General features: G+C 36.0%; 2 protein-coding genes across 7 annotated transcripts in view; one reads left to right on the forward strand and one right to left on the reverse strand.

The window, feature by feature from the left end:
- Positions 1-819: 819 nt before the first annotated feature.
- On the reverse strand, positions 820-20,181 carry LOC117417137 (tyrosyl-DNA phosphodiesterase 1-like). Its single transcript, XM_034028999.3, has 16 exons — positions 19,961-20,181; positions 18,494-19,146; positions 18,286-18,329; positions 18,117-18,172; positions 17,739-17,835; positions 17,333-17,367; positions 16,013-16,105; positions 14,653-14,823; positions 14,124-14,202; positions 13,297-13,482; positions 12,202-12,250; positions 11,549-11,615; positions 9,252-9,359; positions 7,234-7,336; positions 3,651-3,759; positions 820-1,329 (listed from the first exon to the last, which is right to left on the reverse strand). The coding sequence occupies exons 2-16, from the start codon at positions 19,137-19,139 to the stop codon at positions 1,256-1,258; spliced, it is 1,917 nt and encodes a 638-aa protein (XP_033884890.3). The 5' UTR covers positions 19,140-19,146; positions 19,961-20,181; the 3' UTR covers positions 820-1,255.
- The window catches only part of efcab11 (EF-hand calcium binding domain 11), a 31,130-nt gene continuing 29,014 nt past the window's right edge, over positions 18,745-20,860 (forward strand). For 4 of the 6 annotated variants that reach the window (XM_034015136.3, XM_034015230.3, XM_034015326.3 and 1 more), the window contains exon 1: positions 20,374-20,789. In XM_034015136.3, the coding sequence (XP_033871027.1) occupies positions 20,715-20,789 (75 nt within the window). In that variant the 5' untranslated portion in view covers positions 20,374-20,714. Of the gene's footprint in view, positions 18,851-20,373; positions 20,790-20,860 lie in introns of those variants that run through there. The other 2 variants (XM_058991710.1, XM_058991712.1) reach the window with 2 other exon arrangements.

Here is a 20,860-nt window from a genome sequence, read left to right on the forward strand (position 1 = left end):
CGCGTTTAAAGGCAAACTGGTATTTTTTTTAGTGTAAAATCAAAACATTGTTTTTTCCAAATTTTAGAAAAGACATATATAGACACGAAGTACCTTGAGAAATACATTACGCTCGGGTTTGAAACCAGTAAAAGCTAACATATGGCAATACAATACGATGGTACAAATGTGTTGCATTGTTCTTTTGAACTATTTTTGCCGATGAAGGATTTTGTTCTTCTTAAACTTAATTTGCATGGTTGTTCACTTCAGTATTTTATTGAATTGAATCCAATAGGCTATCTGTCGCTTAATAACATCGTATTTGTACAAAGAATGGATATCGGGTGTTCTACCATCATGGTTCACCAAGGCAGGACATAAGGTCGGGTTGAGATACATTTGAAAGGAAGCATTTATTAGAAGCGTCTCATTGCTGCAGTCCAGAGATTGGCTTCGGCATGTTGATAGTAACCTGCGGTTTACAAATAAAACGAGTATATCTATAAATAAACAGGCAACTTCATTGTATGGGTATAATAGTTACACAATGTAAAATCCATTTTTATCGTATACTATATATAAATTATACTTTTTTTATATTATACATGTTTCCGTGTCTTTTAATGTACTGCGACTAGCAGAGGAAGCATGCCTGGTATAAGCTGCCAATGGACCAAGAGGGAGGAATAAGCAATTTCCTCTCAATGTTCAGAACACTGGTGTGGCTGGTGATCAAAAAAGGGTGTCAGGGTGTCATTGTATGCTAGTAAAACAAACATGAAACCGATTATAAAATGTGACAAGGAAAAAAGAAAGTGAAGTGTTAATAAAGCAACCTTATTAAAAAGACTTTTATTGACACATAAGCAAATGTGAAAGATTTAAGAAATAACTTTCATCGATTGATCTCAATGAAAGACATTATTTACAAACCACAAGAAAATTAAAAAATTATTGCAAAATGACAATTTTACAAAATAACAATGTATGCTTTTCTTTTTGCACATTATTAAAAAAACAACCAATAGTGAATTAGGATGTGCTGTATAGTAAGTGTATCATTACAGTATAACCCATATACTCAATATACAACATTGTGACAATTATTCATTCATTTTATTAATGTATTTATTGATTTATTTATTTTTACAGCACCAGGAACGCAAATCACTTAATGAACTGTTTGGTATCCCTCAACCCAGTCTTCCATTTCATGTTGGTACAGAGCACTTTGGATAGAAATACAAACTGTGTTGCATATGAAACAAGTGAATTATGAAGGAACCCAGATGTTTCCATGTGTATCTGGACCATAGGTGTAGGGGATATTCCAAATCCAGGGTTTATCTAAGGAGAGACAAATCAATCAAAACATTAACATCAAAACATCTTTGGTAAGGTAAGTAATGCACATACAGAAAAGATACAGTTCGAGCAAACACATTTTTATAATTGTTGGCTCTGGGGTGCATAGATTTTAAGTGCATTATACGCAAACACAGAGATCTAAACCACACTATCCTCATCAAAGGTAACATTACAATTTAAATTCATAAGTTGCTGAAAAAAAACAAACATACAATATAGTTATATACTGTACCCAGAAACTAGCTTTAGGTGCATTTGATATGCAGACTACGACACTTCTAATTTACTTGAATTTTGCTGAAGGTAAGATCACTGCAACACAGACAAGGGTCACACTAACCCCTGGAAGCCAGGGGACCTGTAAAATGTAACATCTAAAACTCAGAACTGTGCAGCTGCCAATTCCCAATCGCCTGCACCAAAAAGAGAAGCACAAACAGAGAAGCAATTTGCTCAGTAGTTAAAAAAAGAGGCACAAACAAAACAATCAGAGGAAGCTTCCAAGCAGCCTTCTCAGTAAAATAATGATTCACAATTCCAGGCTGGGAGGTGGAGAGGTATTTCTCTTTGTTTGTTTCTGTTGTTCAGGCTTTTCTATTCATTATGCTGTGTAAATTTAGTGCCACAAAATAGTTCCTTTTTATTGGATGATCCTCATACTTAAACTGACCTAGAGAGTCCTAAACACATCTGTGTAATCAATGTCAAGCCAATGCATTTGGTCTTGGACACCAAAACATCAGATGGCCACAATATGGCAGTAATATTAGGTCACAGGTCAAAGTAAAGAGTGCTGTTACATTTTTCCTCAAGGATTTTACATATCACTGAAAATATGCAGTCTGCATCTCAAATGCTTTTCGTGATCAGTTAAAAACAGAGGCAGCGAGCCTACTAACTCATTTTTTGCTTAAATTGGTGGTCTGAGCTCATAGAAGTGTCTGCAATGAGCCAGCAAGTTGGAGAATACACTTTCTTTCTTTAATTTCCCAAATCCTTGTCTCACTTGACTGTTTCATGTGATAATGTAAATAGGAGGCTGAATTGGTTTTAATGAATCACATCTACAACTTAAAGACATGGCCAGATTGCATTATACTAGTTACTGAACTGAGCTTCATGCCTTGAATTGCAGAGCTTCTAGAAATAATATGTAACAAAATATCCTGAAATGATTAAAATACACAAGAATGCATGCAAAACAATACACATGCATGTAGCTGGCGTTGCTAGTGTGTAGCATTGAAATTCAGGATTAAATCTATCTAATGCATTCTTACATTATATCACAAAACAGATTTCATAAGCAAAGTAAAATAATGTCTACCTTGATGACCTGCAAATCAAGACGTTATTAATTTAATCAACAACAAAAAACCCCAAAACAAAACAAAAATAAATACTGGAAGGTTCCGATACACTGATATCATGTGATAAAAGTATCCAAGAGGGAAAGGGTTAATTTCTCCTCTTGAGTCTGGGACTTCGAAGTCAGTGTACTTCTACTCCAGAAGCCATTTTACATAAAGTGGCATTGGAAGGCTGTCAGATTGAATTGATTCCAATCACATTCCCTGAAGAGGTGTTGAGAACTCAAGATGTCCAGGGAAGTACAGTGCATAATGTTTTCACATCACATTTCAGGAATGAATACCAATCCCAGTCATTCCCAGAAAATACCTAGGATACGGCTCTCTAATGTGCACATGGTAACTGAAGAAAAAAACGTGACAGTTATAAAACTGCTGAAAGAAACAAGCTTATTATGGGCATAAAACCCTCCTATAAGGAAATGGAAAGCATCAAATATAAATGCGATTTGAAGTACTACATGAGTCCTACATGACTATCAATGCAGACAGGCTTTGAAGTGCTATTGTGATGTCACTCTTTGAGTGGGGTTTTGCATTCTAATTTTAAAACAATTTGCATTGTAACATTGAGGCAAAACTATAACTAGACAAATTAGGGATATTATTGTATTTGAATCGTATTTTTTGAATAGGGGGGTGGGGTGTCACAGCAGAACTGCTGCAAGGCCTGGCTTAAACATGGCTATACAAATTCAATACATGTGGCAGTGTTCACATCTAAAAAACATCAAGGTCTGGATAAGCAAGGAAACTATTTTTAGTCTCTACTTCATGCTGCTGTGGCTAAGGTAGTGAATGGTCATTCAACAAAAGCCCTTTCAGATATTTTGTGACTAAGTCCTTTCCCCTTCCCCATACAGTCCGTCTTTCATGATCAGATCATTCCCTGGCTTTCAGAAACACACATGTTGAAATTACGAGGATTACCTTTGCCACTGTAGCGCTCAGGTGGCACATCAAACGGAACAGGAAAAGACATGGCTGAGTTCTTGCTGCCTGAAAATTGATTTTTCTGAACTGTGAAGGTTTTCATATTCTGTGGAAAAAACATGGTTTTAATCATTTGAGGGGTTGCATTTTAATAGAAAGAAATAGAAAGGAACTAAGTGCCTAGCTTACCTCTAGTAAAAAAAAAAAAAGTAGGCTGTATGCTATTTAGTATTTTTTTGAAATAGTATAGCATCTTTAATTTTAGCGACAAAAAAAGATCTTTAGTACTTCAAAAAGCACATTCAAGTCAGAATTTCCTTAGGCTTTTAAGTGGTTGCAGGGTAATTGAAGTCTATCTCTGGTTAATTTACTGTATAGGTTTAGTTTATTTGCAGGACAAACAGACACATTCACAGACCCTTGCAGACCCTTGCAGTACATTTGGAACATCTTTAAATATCTTGCATACCTGCACGATAATGTAGTCATTCTGGTTGCCCATGACATGGGGGTGATTCACATTTTTTTGTCCAACTCTAGTATAACGTACCATTATCTCATTCCTTTTTCACTCAGCTCATTTTAAAATTCTACAAACACTCAGATTTTCATGAAGAAAAAAAAAGTTTTTAGCATTAGCAAGGTGAGCCTCTTGCTCTCCATAGATCACAGCAGAGTATGTTTTCCCACAATGCCTCACCAAACTTGCCTCATCCACTTGCACATCTCTAGGTCAGACATGATGTCCATCATGTCTGGCCTAGAGACTGCTAGAAAAGAATCAGTTAGTGCCATTCATTGTAGTTCTCAATGTGAACACGTTTCCAATAAGAACCAAGATGAGGGCGTATAGAGAGAAAATTACTTTGAACCAACTTGTGTTGGATTTAACCAGATATGGCCAAATGTTGTTTTCAGACATATTTTTGTTTCCTCATTTATACTCTTATCTAGAACGACTTGCTTTCAGAGCAACAACCAGCTTTGAAATATCAGATAGACTTTACAATAAAAAAGGAACATAAAGCAAGATGTATTTTATGCTTATTGCTTATCAACTCCTAAAATTTTGAGAGAAAGCAGGAGCCCTGGTATAGAAAATACTCATCATTTTTTTGCAAAAACAGTTAGGGAGCCAATCTGGAGAGTTTGACGGGAGATCTGAGAGTATACCGTATTTCTGAGTGACACAATAAGATTGGGTTGGAAAAAATGTTTAACTGCAGTTCCTTAAATGTATAACCACATGGTCAATATAAATATCATGTACAATTCATTAAATACAAATCTGTCCTACCTAAAAATAAATAAATAAAAGAGGTATGGAATGGAATCTATACAAAGTTATATTGAGCCAGAGCCAATGTGACACTCCATCCAGACCCCAGTGACGTCCAGTTACTTGGCACAGCCAGGACACAAACCTGTGCTCCCCTGTCTGTATGACTCACCCTGCATATAAAAGTGTACTTTATATATATGACAAGACAATACTGACCAACCCAATACACATTTTAACACAACTGGAATGAGTGCATGATAAAAGGAAAACTACATCAACAAATGATCGAAGAGTGTTATTCTCAAACACCCACTACACACAATTATGCTGTGGAGTTTCTTTGATGTACAGCCTTTTTTAAAAATCTGATATATAGAAAGCAAATACTGTCTCATTCAGAAAACAAAACAAAACAGGGTCTGGATAATGAGGTGCTGTGGTCCATTCCCTCTGCTGTGACATGGATTATTCTTGTTTGGTTACATGCAGCATAGTTATAAAATACTCGCAACATAACTCATATACAAGACAGTAATTGCCAAAATACAATTTTGCTTCAGAAAGAAAATTACATATGAAAATGAAGGTCAAAGAGCCTTTCGGGAAATTGTTTAGGGAAACTGTTATAAAAAAAAAAAAAAAAAAAAATCACAATGTCCACCTCCAACAAGGTTGCTCACTTCACTGAGATTCCAAGACCTTATATAAAGTGTCAAGGAAAACGTGCTGCCACATGAGGCGCAGATAATGCACTGTACCACACCAGCTGTTGCTGATCTGCATATTACCGATGGTAGTTATAAAAGGCAGTTTGATGCCACGTCTCGAAGAGAGAGCTATCTGACTTCAAATGAGGTGTGATCGTCGGAGGCCATTGTATTAGTGGGAAACAACGGAGAGAACAGTGAGCTAACTAGTCATCCAAAATAACAATGTGGAATGTTATTATCAATGAAGGATAACCGGGAAAACATCTGTTGCTGCCAGACTAGGCCTACCTATGAAAATCCTTATCAGAGGGAGGCGAATACTAAACTGGATAGTCAAGCACAAATTCCGCTCTAGACATTCTGCATCATAAAGGGACTACCCTTTGGTTTTCCAGTGTTATCCACAAAATACTTAATGTGTATGGCTGGTAGCAGTCCAAAACACTGTATATAATATTACAAATGATAACATTTAACAGCAATATATATATATATATATATATATATATATATATATATATATATATATATATATATATATATATATATCTTTGCAAATTAATAAGGTTTATAAAAAATTTAAATGCAAATTATAAAACATAATTTAATTGAAAAAGAAAAAACAAACAAAATTAAATGCACATTGCAACAAAAATACAGAATAGCCCAAGCTCGTGGTACTGTTGATAGATAACTAGACCGAGGAATATGCACAGTGGACTGACTACACAGTTACTCAATACCAGAATTTCTTGAATTTAAAAGCTCCTTTCATTTTTGTTTTTAATTTGCTTTCTGCAAGTTGTCACAGATGGTGGATACTTTTCAGTAAATCTTTACAATGCGTTATATTTTCTAAAATAAGACAAGTTCATGGAAAGAAGGAAATGTTTCATATTAAATGACAATACAGTGCTCCCCCTTTATAAGGCGGCCCTTTATAAGGAGGTTATAAGGCGGTACGGTCATGGCTCCCATTTGCCCCATAATGCCATTACACTAACACTAGTATTCTCGTTATAAGGCGGAACACAAATAGCACAGTCTCTTAACTATGGCTCCCGACTACAGCGTTATAAAGGGGGAGCACTGGATATTGTGGTTGAATTCTCCAGTTTACCTTGCCACTAATCATTTCATCAGAATATGAGTAGGCAAAAATAATTTTAAACTTCCCATACATTTCCCATACATTTCTGTAATCCCTTTTTGGAGTTGGCTCTCCCTTTCATTCAAATGGGTTGACAGGAGAATGAAGTGGTTGCTTAGCAACTATTCAAATGGTTCTGAAACCCGCTGTGATACAAGAGGTCTAATTACACAGTGATAGCAAGGTGTGATGTAATTTGCAACAACTGCAGTGGATCTCCCCACTTCTACAAAGTGAAATGTACAGTTCTATCTGAATTAAGAAAGAAACAAGTATCAACAACAGATTTGCACCAAGGCACCAGCCAGCCTAGTGCCTGTGATAAGCAGGCAAGTATAAAACAAAACCTGAACAAGGAAAGTGCATCAGCAATAAATGAGTATATCTGTAGTCTGTAACATTCACAGCAAATCTCCTGCTGGTACAGAGCATACTTACAAATGCAGAAGGCAGGAAGAGAACACCCAGTTCATATGAACGAATCATTAGCTGGGTGTTGTTTTTCTCCATAGAACCCCAGGCAGCCTTCGACAGATTTGCACTGAAAAATAAGAGTTGATACCTAGGTTTTAGTATTGGTAGGTAAAAGTTAAGTAGCATCTACTTTTTACACCATTACTAAGAATACTGCCTCCACACTACTGACCTTCAGACTTGTATTTTGCAAAAGTGAAACACACCCATTTAATTATAATTCAGTTTAAAATATGAACTCAAGCATCCAATATATTAAAACTAGTATATCAGATTGTCAGCCTCAGGGAAAGTATTCTGGTGCAAATTTATCCAGTCCCTAGAACTTGAAACACTGCACCCAAATTCTGCCTTTCCCTGACATGCACAAGCTTACCTCATTAGAAAAGACAGCAGCCTCAATGGTAAGCACAATTATAGCAATGCAGAGCATGGTGGCCTGTTGCTTTGATTCCTACCAGGACCCAGATAACTTTTTCTGATGCCTAGCTATGAATGGTAATCAGACAGATTCTGACGAACACTACTGTACCTGTTTGGTTTTCAGTGATTTTTGCAAGACAGTAGTGTGGAACATCAAAAACACAGCAGTATCTCAAACAGTAAAGTTCAAAAGTCACAGTGTTAGATTGAAGCAAAATAAGGTGATGTTTCCAAAAGCTGGAGTTCAGAGTTGTCCTGAGTGATTCTTACAGTACAAAGAAAAACTGTAACCAAAACTAAAGCACAATGTGTGGCAATGTACATCTGACAGCTGAGCACAGCTACACTTCTGCGTCCACTGATGTTACTGCAAGATAAGTTGCTTAAGTCCAAGGAAAGGAATAGGCAAATAATATTGTCCTAAGCTTTGTGCGCAAACTGCGCACTCTATTAAATGCATGCTGACTCATTGCCTTAAACAGAGACCTATATCATTTTATTGTTAATTTTATACACACACATTTCATGGCAAGAAGGAATTAAAAGTGTTTTTTTGCAATTTGTTTAGGATTGTTTTATTCTTGCATGTGCTGATGTGTTCTTTTATATACACTGAATACACAGCAAAGATGATACAAAAACACTATCAAAATATAACAAAAAACTAGAGAGAAAGCAGTTAAATATTCAATTCAAAACAGAACAAAGCCCACATCTCTCTTTTTGCAAATGTCCTCTTGAGAACGGAGCAGAATAGTCTTTTTGATTGCTGTCTATTCTGAAACAATTGCCTATTACTCCCAGACAGAGACAAGATAGTCATCTTGTTAATGAATTTTCTGCACCTCAAGTTGGTGTTTCTAAGCAACCACTGTGGCCAAGTACTTTTTTCTTCCTGATACCTTGCTGTCAAATCACATGATTCTAGTGGATGCAGTGCATCTAATTTCCATGATTATTATTAATCTTTTTGTGTTCGGCTTGGGGTTGTCTTGCGAATGACCCCATCGCGATGCAGAAAATTAACTTTACCCGAGGCCACTCTCTCTGTTTATGATGTCACATAGCCCCTCAATTAAATATTATGCGTAATGCACTGGAGCCCACCACTCAAAGGGTGATCACCATTACATCACAACACCATTTGAAGTTCAAATGCTGCCATAAATTAGTCCACCAGAGTTATGCATAGATACTTTGCTAACACTTGGTTACTTACAAGTGAACTAACTTAAGAAACTTAATACAATAATTGTTTATTAAAAATGAAATACTGTTTGCATGACTGGATTATCAGCAAGGCAAGCTCAAAAGCTTAATGCTGGCAACAGGGTTTTTGCCTTTAAAACCCGTGCTGAAATTAGCACATTTGGTGGCAGGGTGTGCCAAGTTAAAGAAAAAAAAAAACATCACAGCAGGTCACCATGGAGAACGCGAAACACCTTGCGTAGTTGGTGATATAGGTCTTAAACACCCATAGAGGTAAATGTGCTACAGTAAATCCTTATCATTAACTAAAATAGGAATCCATCAACATCAGTCAATTAAAAGATATTTACCTAGTTACAACAAACCAAGCGAGTTCTTTAAAGTGTGGAGAGATCCTGGCGTAGGTCTTTATATGTGGCATGGCATGGGTTCTTCCTGTGACATCAGCTGACCATTTACTAGAAAACATAAGAGTTATACAACAAGGTAAACTGGTTACATACATCACCCAGCACAAAGACAACGGAATAGCATATGATAACAAATGTCCTTGCACAGTTTAATAAAAACCTAATCTTAAGACGTGTCAGTTGTGTTATATATAAAACCGCAAACAACTGCAAAATAGAAACGCAGCCCTTTAGGATGCGTCATAAACTGATAAATAAATAAATAAAGAAAGAATCACTACCAAATTAAATACGTGGCTTCACTTTTGTAATAAAGGAAAAATATATATTTAAAAAAATGCTCAGGCAATTACTGTTCTTATTTTTCATTGTACTTGAAAACCTCTACTCAGTGAGAAGGAACAGATTTGTTTAAGCAGTTCAGTTTCTAATCTTGTAATCCTGGTCAAAGACACGAGATCCATTTAAATAATCATGGTGCATCTGAAATCAAAGCCTGAATATAAAATAACAATGACATGCATATTCAATAATGGACATGGACACTAATGTGATTTAAATCAGCCTTGCAGATAACACTTACACAATTACTGAGTTCTTGTGCAGATTTGAAGTGCTGTACTTTTCTCTTTTCATGTAAATAAAAGGTTTTCCAATTAATTTTAGACACATTTTCTTTACCGAAACAGGAAAAAAAGCTAGTACTTTGCAAATGCAAGACATGTGTCTCACAAATCATAAAGATAACACTATGGATGATGTTCGCAAAAGATAAATATCCCTTAGGGCCATACGGATGTAGAGGAGGCAGATGTACAGGATGTTCATAGGTCACAACTACTCCTTCAATTGTATTGAAAGGACCTTCTTTAGCAAAAGTCAATGAGTGCATCCCAATCTGGGGATGTTTGGAGTCGGGCTATCTGTCTGTCTGTCTGTATGTCACAGTTACATTTGTACATATCTGTAGAAGCGCTTATTTAATTGTGATGGAACTTGTGGTCTGTACATTCTGTAGCACAGTTATTGATAGTATCAGAGTCATTTTGCATTTAAAGGCGTGGAAGGGATGAATGCCCCATAATAGTAATATACAGTGTCACAATTTCATGTCAGACACTTACGCTGAGTTTCAATATCAGCAGTTGTATATATTACAGTTTCAATGTACAGCGAAACAGTTAAATCCCAAAAACACATCTGAAAAAAAAAAAATGTAATATTAATATAATGAGTGTCAGTAATGCCTTTTCTGAAGTGCTTTGCTTGCAAGCTATGCAGTTGAGACTCTTGGTAACAGACTGTTAATGCTTTGAAGAGAAGTTGCACCAAGGTATAAAAAGCTTGGCATTTTGAAAGCTACATATAACTACTCTGGGCTGGCAGTTCTCATTAAGACTTCTATGCAGAGATGTATGTTATTTTCAACCCTGTTAATAAAGCATGTCTACTGAAATGGGGCATCAGTCTGACACAGAAGAATACCAAACACACTGTTTTTTCAGTGCAAGAAAACTATGAAATGTGTCTTTTATGGAATTATCAGCATTCTTATTTTCCAGTCCCCACTCAACCAAAAAAATAACATTACACTTCAGTTACTTAAAAATCCAAATGAAATAAAAGGAAGTTTACAAATGGATTGTTCTTTGAAATGTAGCTGCAGATGTTATGTGTTATAACTAGTTAGCATATTTTCTCATATTTGGATAATAATGACAATACTGTGGAATATACATAACTGACACTTAATAAAGAAAACATATCTAATAACTTCATAATAAAAATAAACAGTGTTGATGCTACCATGTTAATTCATACATGCCTGGTTTCTTCTGGGAGTCTTTCTAGACTCGGTAACACTAAGTTAGCAAGGATATGTAAAGGAAAAATAAAAAATGCAATAAAACACCTTTTTTCGGTGACTTTATTTAAGTAACATGAAGCCAAACTCAAGCAGCCTGTGCCACTGTAGCTTGTCACAAACTTCCATCCTAACTAGTAGCTAAAATATAAATAAATAAAAAAAAAGATCCCAATCAACCACTTCGTGTAATATTACATCATCAGAACAAAATAATGCCGATCAAGGGTCTTGCTGTTATTGATTCACCTATTTTTTTTGTTTTACATCAAATAATGTTACAATATAGCATACATTTGTCTTGTTTGTTTTTTTAAACTGTATTAAATGTATAATGGTCCATTCCCCCCCAAAAATCAAAGACCTTACTTACTGGAAGTATGAATGAAGCCAGAGTTGTTTCTGTGCGGTCTGTATACTGTACGGTAATGAGCCACCAGCTGTGGAGCAATAGAAATAACATCAAATTTGAAAACAAAAAGCTTTCTCCAGACTTTTTAAAGCCATATACACCCTCTTCACAAGTATTTTAATTGATAGAAAAAATCTCTGTAACCTTGGAGTTTTGCAATTTCAAATGTACACTACAGTATATCTAATACAGGGTCATTCCAACTCAAGTGGACCAAATTCTGTGGAGGTGTTTCATCCGTTTTTGGTTGATGATGCATAAACCACAAGTGAATGAGAAAATACTGCCGGGCATGTGTGCAAACCAAATAAGTGCTGTGTAACTGATGGTGAGAAAGAGTCTGAAGCACCTGCGCCCTTCTTTCTGCATGTCAGGTAATAACATTCCTCTCACTTGAAAGGTTGTTTCAAGGGCTTTCCAACACAAAGTAATGAACTGATGTAAGTCACTGACCTAAGGTTGAGTCATTTCCGTTCGTCCAACTGAGCTGGTATGAGCATATAGCTATAAATACATTTTTAATTGAACTTTTATTGCAATATGGAAAACCAATGTACTACATGGCATTTTTCATTAAATAATAATGAACAAACATGTACATTTAATTAGGTTACCTGGATAACCTTGCAAACTTGTTCTGACATTCTCCACCGTTGGATATATCTATGTAAAATTAAAAATAAAAAAAACAGTAAGGTTATTTAATCCAGGGACAGAAAGATCCCTAAAGCACAGCAGTTTCACTCATACTTGGTTTTATTGCAAGCTGGATTAGCTAGGTAACAAGGTCAGGTGTGCCTTAATTTTTTTTTTCATGTGTTAAAAAAAAATATTAACATTTAAGTATCAGAAAAAAAACCATTCCTAGCTCAATTCAAAATGTTAGGTACAACAGCAAATTAGTTAGTACCCTGTTCTATAGTGGAGGCAGGTATACAGAACTCTCATTTTTGTAAGCCATCCCTTTAAAAACTTGTGCAACCATCAAATTAGATGAGGGCCTCTCAAGGTAGTTTGAAGTGTAAGCGTTATATTCGTATGTGCTTTCACTATATTCCTGTAGTTGGGACAATTCATCCCCAGAAGGATAACACCACCTAAGGGAGTAATTGGGTTCTTTTTTTGTTGAATCATTTTTCAAGAATTTGCCTCTACTTAAAAATTCATTCGGAAGGGATAAAAGCATTTAAATGTTGCACTACAGTATTTAAGACTTCAAAATACAATTTGAACTGTGCAGATGCAATAGCTCTGAATGGACATGGAATAGCAAATGATAACAAAAGCCCTAAACAGTTGACAGCTATCTTAAAACCAGCTATCTTAAAATTCATCGGCAAAAAGGGCTCTTTTTTGTTTTTTATTTCTGAGCAACATCCATCAAGACAGGATGTTCATTATTCTCAAGTAAATAAAAATGTAGCACCCAGCCCATGACCCCACTGAAGCTACAAGAAAACTAATTTAGACTCAGGCTTGTTTTGACACTTCCTAGAATTACTTGAAAGAAGTGTGAAAGCAAGAAGACAGACACATGTGTCAAGGCTCAATTAATAAGTTCTGAAATAGCTTATGTCTTTTGTTTCTCACACAAAAAGAAGCGGTTCATATTCACAGTATTAGTAAGCCACACAGAAGGAAGACTATGAATTTGCATAAAGAAAGTCCATCAACACCTCTAAGCTTACATCCTCTGTTCAACTACTCACCAAGTGAAGTGGGATCTCGTGTTTGGGTAGAAATGTAACACCTTTTTGAAGAGTCGTAAGAGTCTGTTGAAATTCAGAAGTTAGCCACTTGGTTTTATCTGCCCCCAGTGATCCGATACTCGAATACTGACCAATAACTGGCCAGGTCTCCTCACCGGAATCTGATGATGCATGTTCGCTTAATAGCTTTTAGGAACATAAACAAATGTACAAATCAGGTTTATTCAGTTCATAAATCTGGTTCACTGCCATTCTCATTTTATAAGACGTAAAGCATTATATACATCATATTAGTTCATTATTTATTGTCATTTAACATGTTCATTGTTCCCTCATGAAAGTGACTATGTTACAGCACTGTCGCAACAGCCAAGGCAGATGCTGAAATGATTGGAGATTTCAATTGGCTACTGAGAGGCACCTTCTAAACTTCAGCTTTTCTACAGCCTGCACTTACAGTTGTAGTGAAGTAGAGTTTTTACCTCATCCAAGGTAGTATCGAAATGTGAACAAACCAGCACTTATGCAGTAGATGTACTCCACTTAGTCCTTTAGCATCCTATGTGTTATCTAGTATGTAAGCATCAGTAGTAATATAGCTCATGTCCTACTACCTCATTTCTCCAGCAAGGGTCAGCAATATCAGCAACACAACCCGTTCTATCACCATGCCTGAACTTTCCAATAAAAGGTTGTGTTTAAAAAACGGTTTGTAAATAACAGTAAATCCAAGAAGATTAAAGAAATTGTGAATATCTGTTATAACCATTTATTTGATAGATCATAACACTATATGATACCCACACCAGACCTTTAAACAGTTATACCTTCCTGAGTTTGAGGTGTCCCCACTTCTCTTTCTGAGCGCCTTGGTATCGCCCTGGACTTGACCCAATGAGGTAAACCCTGACGGAAGTTAAACAGCGATGAGTCAATGTGTTAATCATCCTTTAACATACGCACTGGATATATGTGGATATAAGCCTCAGTAAAAAACTAACAACCAATCAATTGAAGAGCAAGTAGTGCTGCAGTATGTTCTCTTTTTCAGAGATTTTTCAGAGTTTACCTGTGCACACACAGGAAATTCCACCTTGCTCACACTTATTCTAAAAATGCGCAAAGGTAAAACATACTGGTGACTTAAACATTCCAAATATCCATGTGTGCAGAAACAGTAAAAAACTAAGAAAAAGCTAATCCAGAGAGTACAAAGCATTCCTTTAATAGGCCCTATAGTAAGATTAGCGTAAATCAGGGTCTGTGAAACCAGGAACACTGTGATGACAAACTCTAGTCCTCTGCAATAGGGAGTGTTACTAACATAATTATTTCTATATGAGATCTGATCATTACCTAGTTTCAGATAAATCATACTCCTTAATATGGTTTATCCACTCATTGAGGGTAGGAGAGCGATACGATACAAGGTACTCAATCAGGTCGTGTTTGAAGTTTGTACAGGATTCCCCAGCTGTGTCACAGCTTCCTTCTGGTAACTTGGGATACAGTGGACTCAGCCATATCCTAACGAAAGAAATCAGTTTAATATATACCATTCCAGTTTTAAAGTGAATTTATCTGGGTTTAGTCCAAAGACTGGTTTAAACACCACTTCAGTATTTTCATGACTTTTCATCTGTTAGCTGAAACATGTTCACCTTTCTAGTTTCTGATTTAAAAAAAAAAAAAAAAAGATATTATTGACAGCTCCTTGTCTTTCTCTGGTATTCATCCCTGAAATGTGTCAGTTCATCAGTTGATCAGGAACTCTTTTGCATACTCATGGAACCAGACAAGGGTCTACAGCAAAACAAATAAGCGTAGAAAATCTAAATTGTACGAAATGGACAAAACAAGTAATTGCAGTGATAATAAAATTAGTACTATTGAGTGTTTAATAGTTATAGATGAAGCTCTACATGCAATTCATCAAACATAATGGTATGATTAGCATTCTCTGAATCTGTTTACGGTGCTCTGCATGAGCAACATGTTGATGTTGAATCCACCTACAGTATAATCTGCATAAGGATTTGCATGGGGAGCATGAGCCTCTCTGATCTGACCCAGACAGTAACCCTGACATGTTCCGTTTTGGTTTCAGAAAAGACTTTACAATGGGGAATAGAGCTTACAGACTTTCAAAAGGTATTATATTAGAGGCAAGTGATGCTTTCCCGCTGGAGACATTCAAATCAGCTCATTCTGTACGCTAATGGAGTTCATTCTCTCCAATCCAAAAAAACTACAAACATCTTTAAATGACTGGACGTAGCCCTGCAACACATGCCGGTATAAAGTCATGCAACAATCCTGAACAGCTGTGATAGCATACACTTTGTTTTTGTTCAACAGTCTTGATGGAAAGTTTCTGATTTTATAACAAAATCTTACGCCATTTACTGCAGCAACCTGGCATCTATGACTTCTGATTTTTTCATGAGGCATTGCTTCAAAATAGAGTAGCTTATGTCAGTTATAAGCTCCATCTACAAACCTGGAGTTGTTTTAATAAAGATCACCAGCACACGTAAATTTCACTGACACTGCAGTTGTCTTCTCCTGCCCCCTAATGCTTCTGTATTCTTGCCTTGTATTATTTAGGCAGCAAGGGTACATCCTCTAACATGTCAAAAAACCCACCGAGATTGCAGAACCTGCTTTAGGATTACACTATTTATAGATATACTGTATATTTACTGGAATTACTCACCCTTGTGTTTTCTGATACCAGTCGTCGTGGATGAGGTTTGATGTATGAATTACAACTCGAAAACCTTCTTCATATAATAGCAACATCATCTTCCTGCAAGACATGACAGAACAATTAGAGACAAACTACTGTACACTTCATTCTACGAAAATGTTCTAGTTTGACAAAAATTTTAATCCAATAACATATTGATGCCTAAACTGTGTACAAGTGAATTACATATTCTTCAAAATAAATGAAATAGAGAAGTTTCAAACATGAAAGAACTGACAGCTTCAAGTCTCACAACAGAAAGTACAGCATATACATTGTACGAATTTCATTTCTTAATTATACTGCCAATCTGACAATAGAGATTTCCATACCATTTAACCATTTCTGAATCCTGAGCTGTGCTGGTAACTGGTACACCAATGTTCTGAATGTGCGTAACACTGTATGGTATTTTGCAGTGTAACAAATGCACCAAGTAACCTCTTCCATTAATAATCAACGGAGTAAGCATTTCTGCATCAATAAAGTTACTACTACACAATAATAAATGCCAGCTTTTCACATTACTTTATTAGACATATTAGTACACTGCTTTAAAAGCCATTCCATATACACCTATTTATTTTGTCTTACAAAGCAATTTATAACATCTGGGGGGGGGGGGGGGGGGGGACGGACGGACTTAGCATTAAAAACAATTAAGTCATAGTTCAGATTTTTACTTTGACCTCCAACTACTGCAGCTTGAAATGCAGGTCTGCAGGGAATTAACTTTATAAATATTTAAGCAAGGATACCCAAGTTTATTTCCATTTACTAGCTACCAATATATCATGTTGAATGACTGCTGAGTTAAACACATTCATATGTTATACCGTATCGAAAAATCAATCCACTGGTTTTATGTTTTATTGCTCACGACACTGCCATAAGAAACAGTGCTTCAATCCTGTAATTAAACTATCTTTAGATTTTAGAAAAATCTGAGAATCCAATCAAGTTTTACAGTGTTTATAGAGAAAATTAATATGCAGGTCATGAAATTATCCTCTGGGGTATTACTGAAATACTTTATCATACAATTGTGTAGATTGTATTGTGACCCTACAAGCAAATAAGGGTAGAGAAATCTGAACTCGCTACCAATTGATAATCACTCATTTATAATATTTGCTGGTATTCATTTTTTGATGATATAATAATTTTTTTGGGGGTCTTTTCTCATTAAACAACAAAAATATGAATCTGTTTATTGCACAATTTGTTGGGACTCTTGTCATTTCTGGAACTAGATCAAGCAGATTATTATCAAGACAAAATACTTACGTATGATGAGTCCCAAATGCTATATCTAACTTTGCCTGTAAAAACAAAACAAGAAAACGGTTGGTTAAGAAGTTCTAGGTGAAGCAGAGTGACATATACCTATCTCAGCGGTTGATTACAACACTGGAAAAGACCATGTCAACTAGATGGTGATTCAATACCACCCCCTGGTGGAGAAACAGTATGTATACAAGCACTAAAATGAGGAACCCTGTGCAATTCAGCGGTAGAGTAGAAAAGCACACAAAAGAGCCACTGCCAACAGAGATAAATCTCTTCAAAGTAATTCATTCAATAGAAAAACTAAACATAACACATAATACATCAATATATTTATTTATTAAATGTACTGTTTAGTTCTTTGAGAAGTGAACTCTACCAGACGCAGGTATAAAAGCAGTCTTACCTGACAGAGACGCACGTTTTCATAAGGATGAGCTTCCTCATGCAGTCGAACTTTTGACTCTCGTTTCTCCCCATGGACAATCAACAGAGGTTTTGACCTTAAAAAGAAGAAGAAAAAAAAAACATTTAGTTGGAACAAATATATCTGAAACTCAGTTTAAGTAATTTCAAATCTTAGCTGTTGTTTATTAATAACATGTCTTAAGATATACTCGAATAGAATTTTTACTGGGATGCGACTAACTAACTTTTTGGATCCCCTGAGCCAGTGATGTAAGCACAAATAAAAACATGTTTAATTAAATGTGAAACAAGAGTCGGGTGCCCTAGTTTTGAAATCTTTATAACAGAACACATACTGTAACAACGGAAGACTTACCTGAACTCAGGTGGGTACTGTTTTACCAGCCATTTCACATCAAAGCAGTAATTAAACTAAAACCAAATAAAGTACAATTAACAAACTGTACGCAATAATAAAGACCACAGAACTATTGTAACATTACCAGCACCTGCTTTTCCAAGAAGAATTTGCTAACTTTTCATACCTGAACAGATGCTTTGAGTGTCCCAAAGAGAGGCGATAGAATGTCTGTTTAAAACAAATTAAAAATTCATTTATATATATATATATATATATATATATATATATATATATATATATATATATATATATATATAATTTATCATTGATAAAAATAAAAAAATAAATTATCCAAAAACTATTCAAGCCAACACATTTTTATTAGTTCTTACCTTTAATATTCAGAGCCCCAGCGTTGTACCTATTTGATATGCCAGTAACTTTATTCAGATAAAATCGGAAAGGTTCCCCTCCTTCCAGTAAATCCCAGGAATTTAAAGATTCATCCAGCTGCTGGGAGTCCCCCGGGCTTGGTGAACGCCTCTCCGCTTCGGATTTCCTTTTCTTGGGACTTGGACTCCGCCTCCGAGTGGCTCTTTCACCTGTATGTTCAGAGTCAGTCTCCTCATCACTGCTGGAGAGACACCAGCCAGAATTTTCGCTCTCTTTCTTTCTTTTGACAGCGGGAGTGGTCGTTCCAGAATCTCTACTAGATGTCATAAATGGAAGACGTATTTGTTCACTGGAAGGTGCGTTCTTTCTTTCCTCAGATCCGGAACCTAAAAACTTATTAGAAGTCTTTCCAGAAACCGATGGCTTATTATGTCCACTTTCCATGTAGGACTTGTTTTTATCTGTCTTTGGAGAGTGTTCAGGTTCCTGCTTCACATTAAACAATGTTGTCTGTTTCCCATGACTTATAGCTCTGTCTTTGTCAGGGTGCTCCTCTTTTTTCACAGGCTGTAGACTCAGAGGAGCAGGGTCCTCCTCGTCACTACTTGAGACAGTCCATTTCCCATGCAGACTCTCTTGAGACATAGCTGATCTGAAAGCACAAGGGGAAATGTTGTGTACATCATGGGAGAAATGGATTTGTGGAGATGCGTCAGGAAAGACATAGTTTTAACTTCAACTATTAACTAAAATTTTAAAAAAATGAAAACATATGTCAGTGATATGCAGAAAAATGAGTACCAACTGTATAGACAACACCTCAAAGTGTTTGGCCTGCAGTGTGATATTGTCAGATGTTAAAGCCATGTGGCAGCGATGGATCGATGTGACCTATTACTAGGTAATGATAAGGGTGCAGCGAAGGTGAAATCGGTTAGTTTCTTAACGTCATGGCAATATTTGCACGCACAAAAAAAACACAATGTGAAAGCGCACAACTCTAGTAAAAGGTCAAGAACATCAAAGGGTCGTGCAACCTTTTGAGACAAACAACAGAACTGCAGCGCTGTAAGATGATACTTCGCGTAGGTGTAGCATGGCAGGGGGTGCACTTTCACATGCTACACGGGAATCTGTCATCAGGGCCATGCGATAGCTAAGGCACGTTCCATTTTTGTCTAGTCAGTATACATCTCATTTTGACTTGAGTGTAACAATGTCATATGTGCACAATATGTACAGTCAAAGCAACACTAGTATAGCTGCTGTAGCGCAAAACAATCGTGTTTGATACATATGATTGAAGAGATATGTATGTTTTTACACAGTGTATTCATCATTTAGCTTGCAATCATTTGAACAGAAATAGTGTACAGTCTCTGTAAAAAATAAACTGCGAGTCTGTATCGTTTTTATATAGATAATATGCCTACGCCAACTTAAGTGCAACATTTCTTTCAACTTACCACGGTGTTCACAGCAAAAATAAATTAAAAAATCCTAGAATTAAATGACAATGAACTCACGAGAAAATGATTCTAATAAAATTGGTTGCTACTAGTTCATAGTTCATTTGCGTAACATTGTAACGTTTACCAAACAAAAATCCTTTAAATTGTAAACAATGGAGATAAAAAAAATACCAGAATCTGAAAACATGCATGCGTGAGTTGAGTGCAACAATATTTTACTTCCCCCGGAAAACAAATAACAGAAGACTAATATAAGACTGAAGAGATTGTCAGAGAGCAGTTCGGCGTTCTCTGTGAAACCTGAGAATTTAAAAGCAATAATGATTTAATTTTGTGTAAGTTACTTAACTGGCTGTTTGGACCAAGTAGTCGTTCTAGTAATATTTAGCGAAAAAATGACATTGGGAAAATTGACAGTAGCGCATGTATCAACTAGTTCCTCCTTATGATTGCTGAGCCTATAGATCGATCTAATGTATATGCTTTGTTACATTACAAAATACAAATACAAGACCGTTTTTAGTCATTTGTGGCACTAGCCACATTCATGTATGTGATTTATGTATTTGTCTCTTTAAAACCCCCTTTAAGACGTGATGGGTCTGTCTGACCAACCAGAGTCAACTGACGCTAAATCAACCAAACAGTAGAGTTTATAGTTTCTAGGCGACCCTTCAAAACTTTTGGTTACATTATTGTGCTTGTTTGTAAGCTGTTTTTGTAGGCCCTATTTTGTTTTTATTTTGAAATGTATTCCTACAACAAAGATTTTTATAGGCATGATACAAAAATAACCGATGTTGACAAAAAGAAATTCGCTATGGTGAGTACCTAAATCATTGTTTACCGTACACTTACAACAAACAAACCAACAATTAATTTTATATTTGGGTG

The sequence above is a fragment of the Acipenser ruthenus genome, chromosome 18, assembly GCF_902713425.1.
Source record: "Acipenser ruthenus chromosome 18, fAciRut3.2 maternal haplotype, whole genome shotgun sequence".
Taxonomy (NCBI): domain Eukaryota; kingdom Metazoa; phylum Chordata; class Actinopteri; order Acipenseriformes; family Acipenseridae; genus Acipenser; species Acipenser ruthenus.

Coding starts and splice junctions, on each gene's coding strand:
- LOC117417137 (XM_034028999.3), bottom strand. CDS start 19,139: ATGTCTCAAGAGAGTCTGCATGGGAAATGGACTGTCTCAAGTAGTGAC. Junction 7,337..9,251: donor GCTTGGTTTGTTGTAACTAG/GTAAATATCTTT, acceptor CTTATTTTTCAG/TGCAAATCTGTCGAAGGCTG. Junction 1,330..3,650: donor TGAGCGCTACAGTGGCAAAG/GTAATCCTCGTA, acceptor GTCTCTCCTTAG/ATAAACCCTGGATTTGGAAT.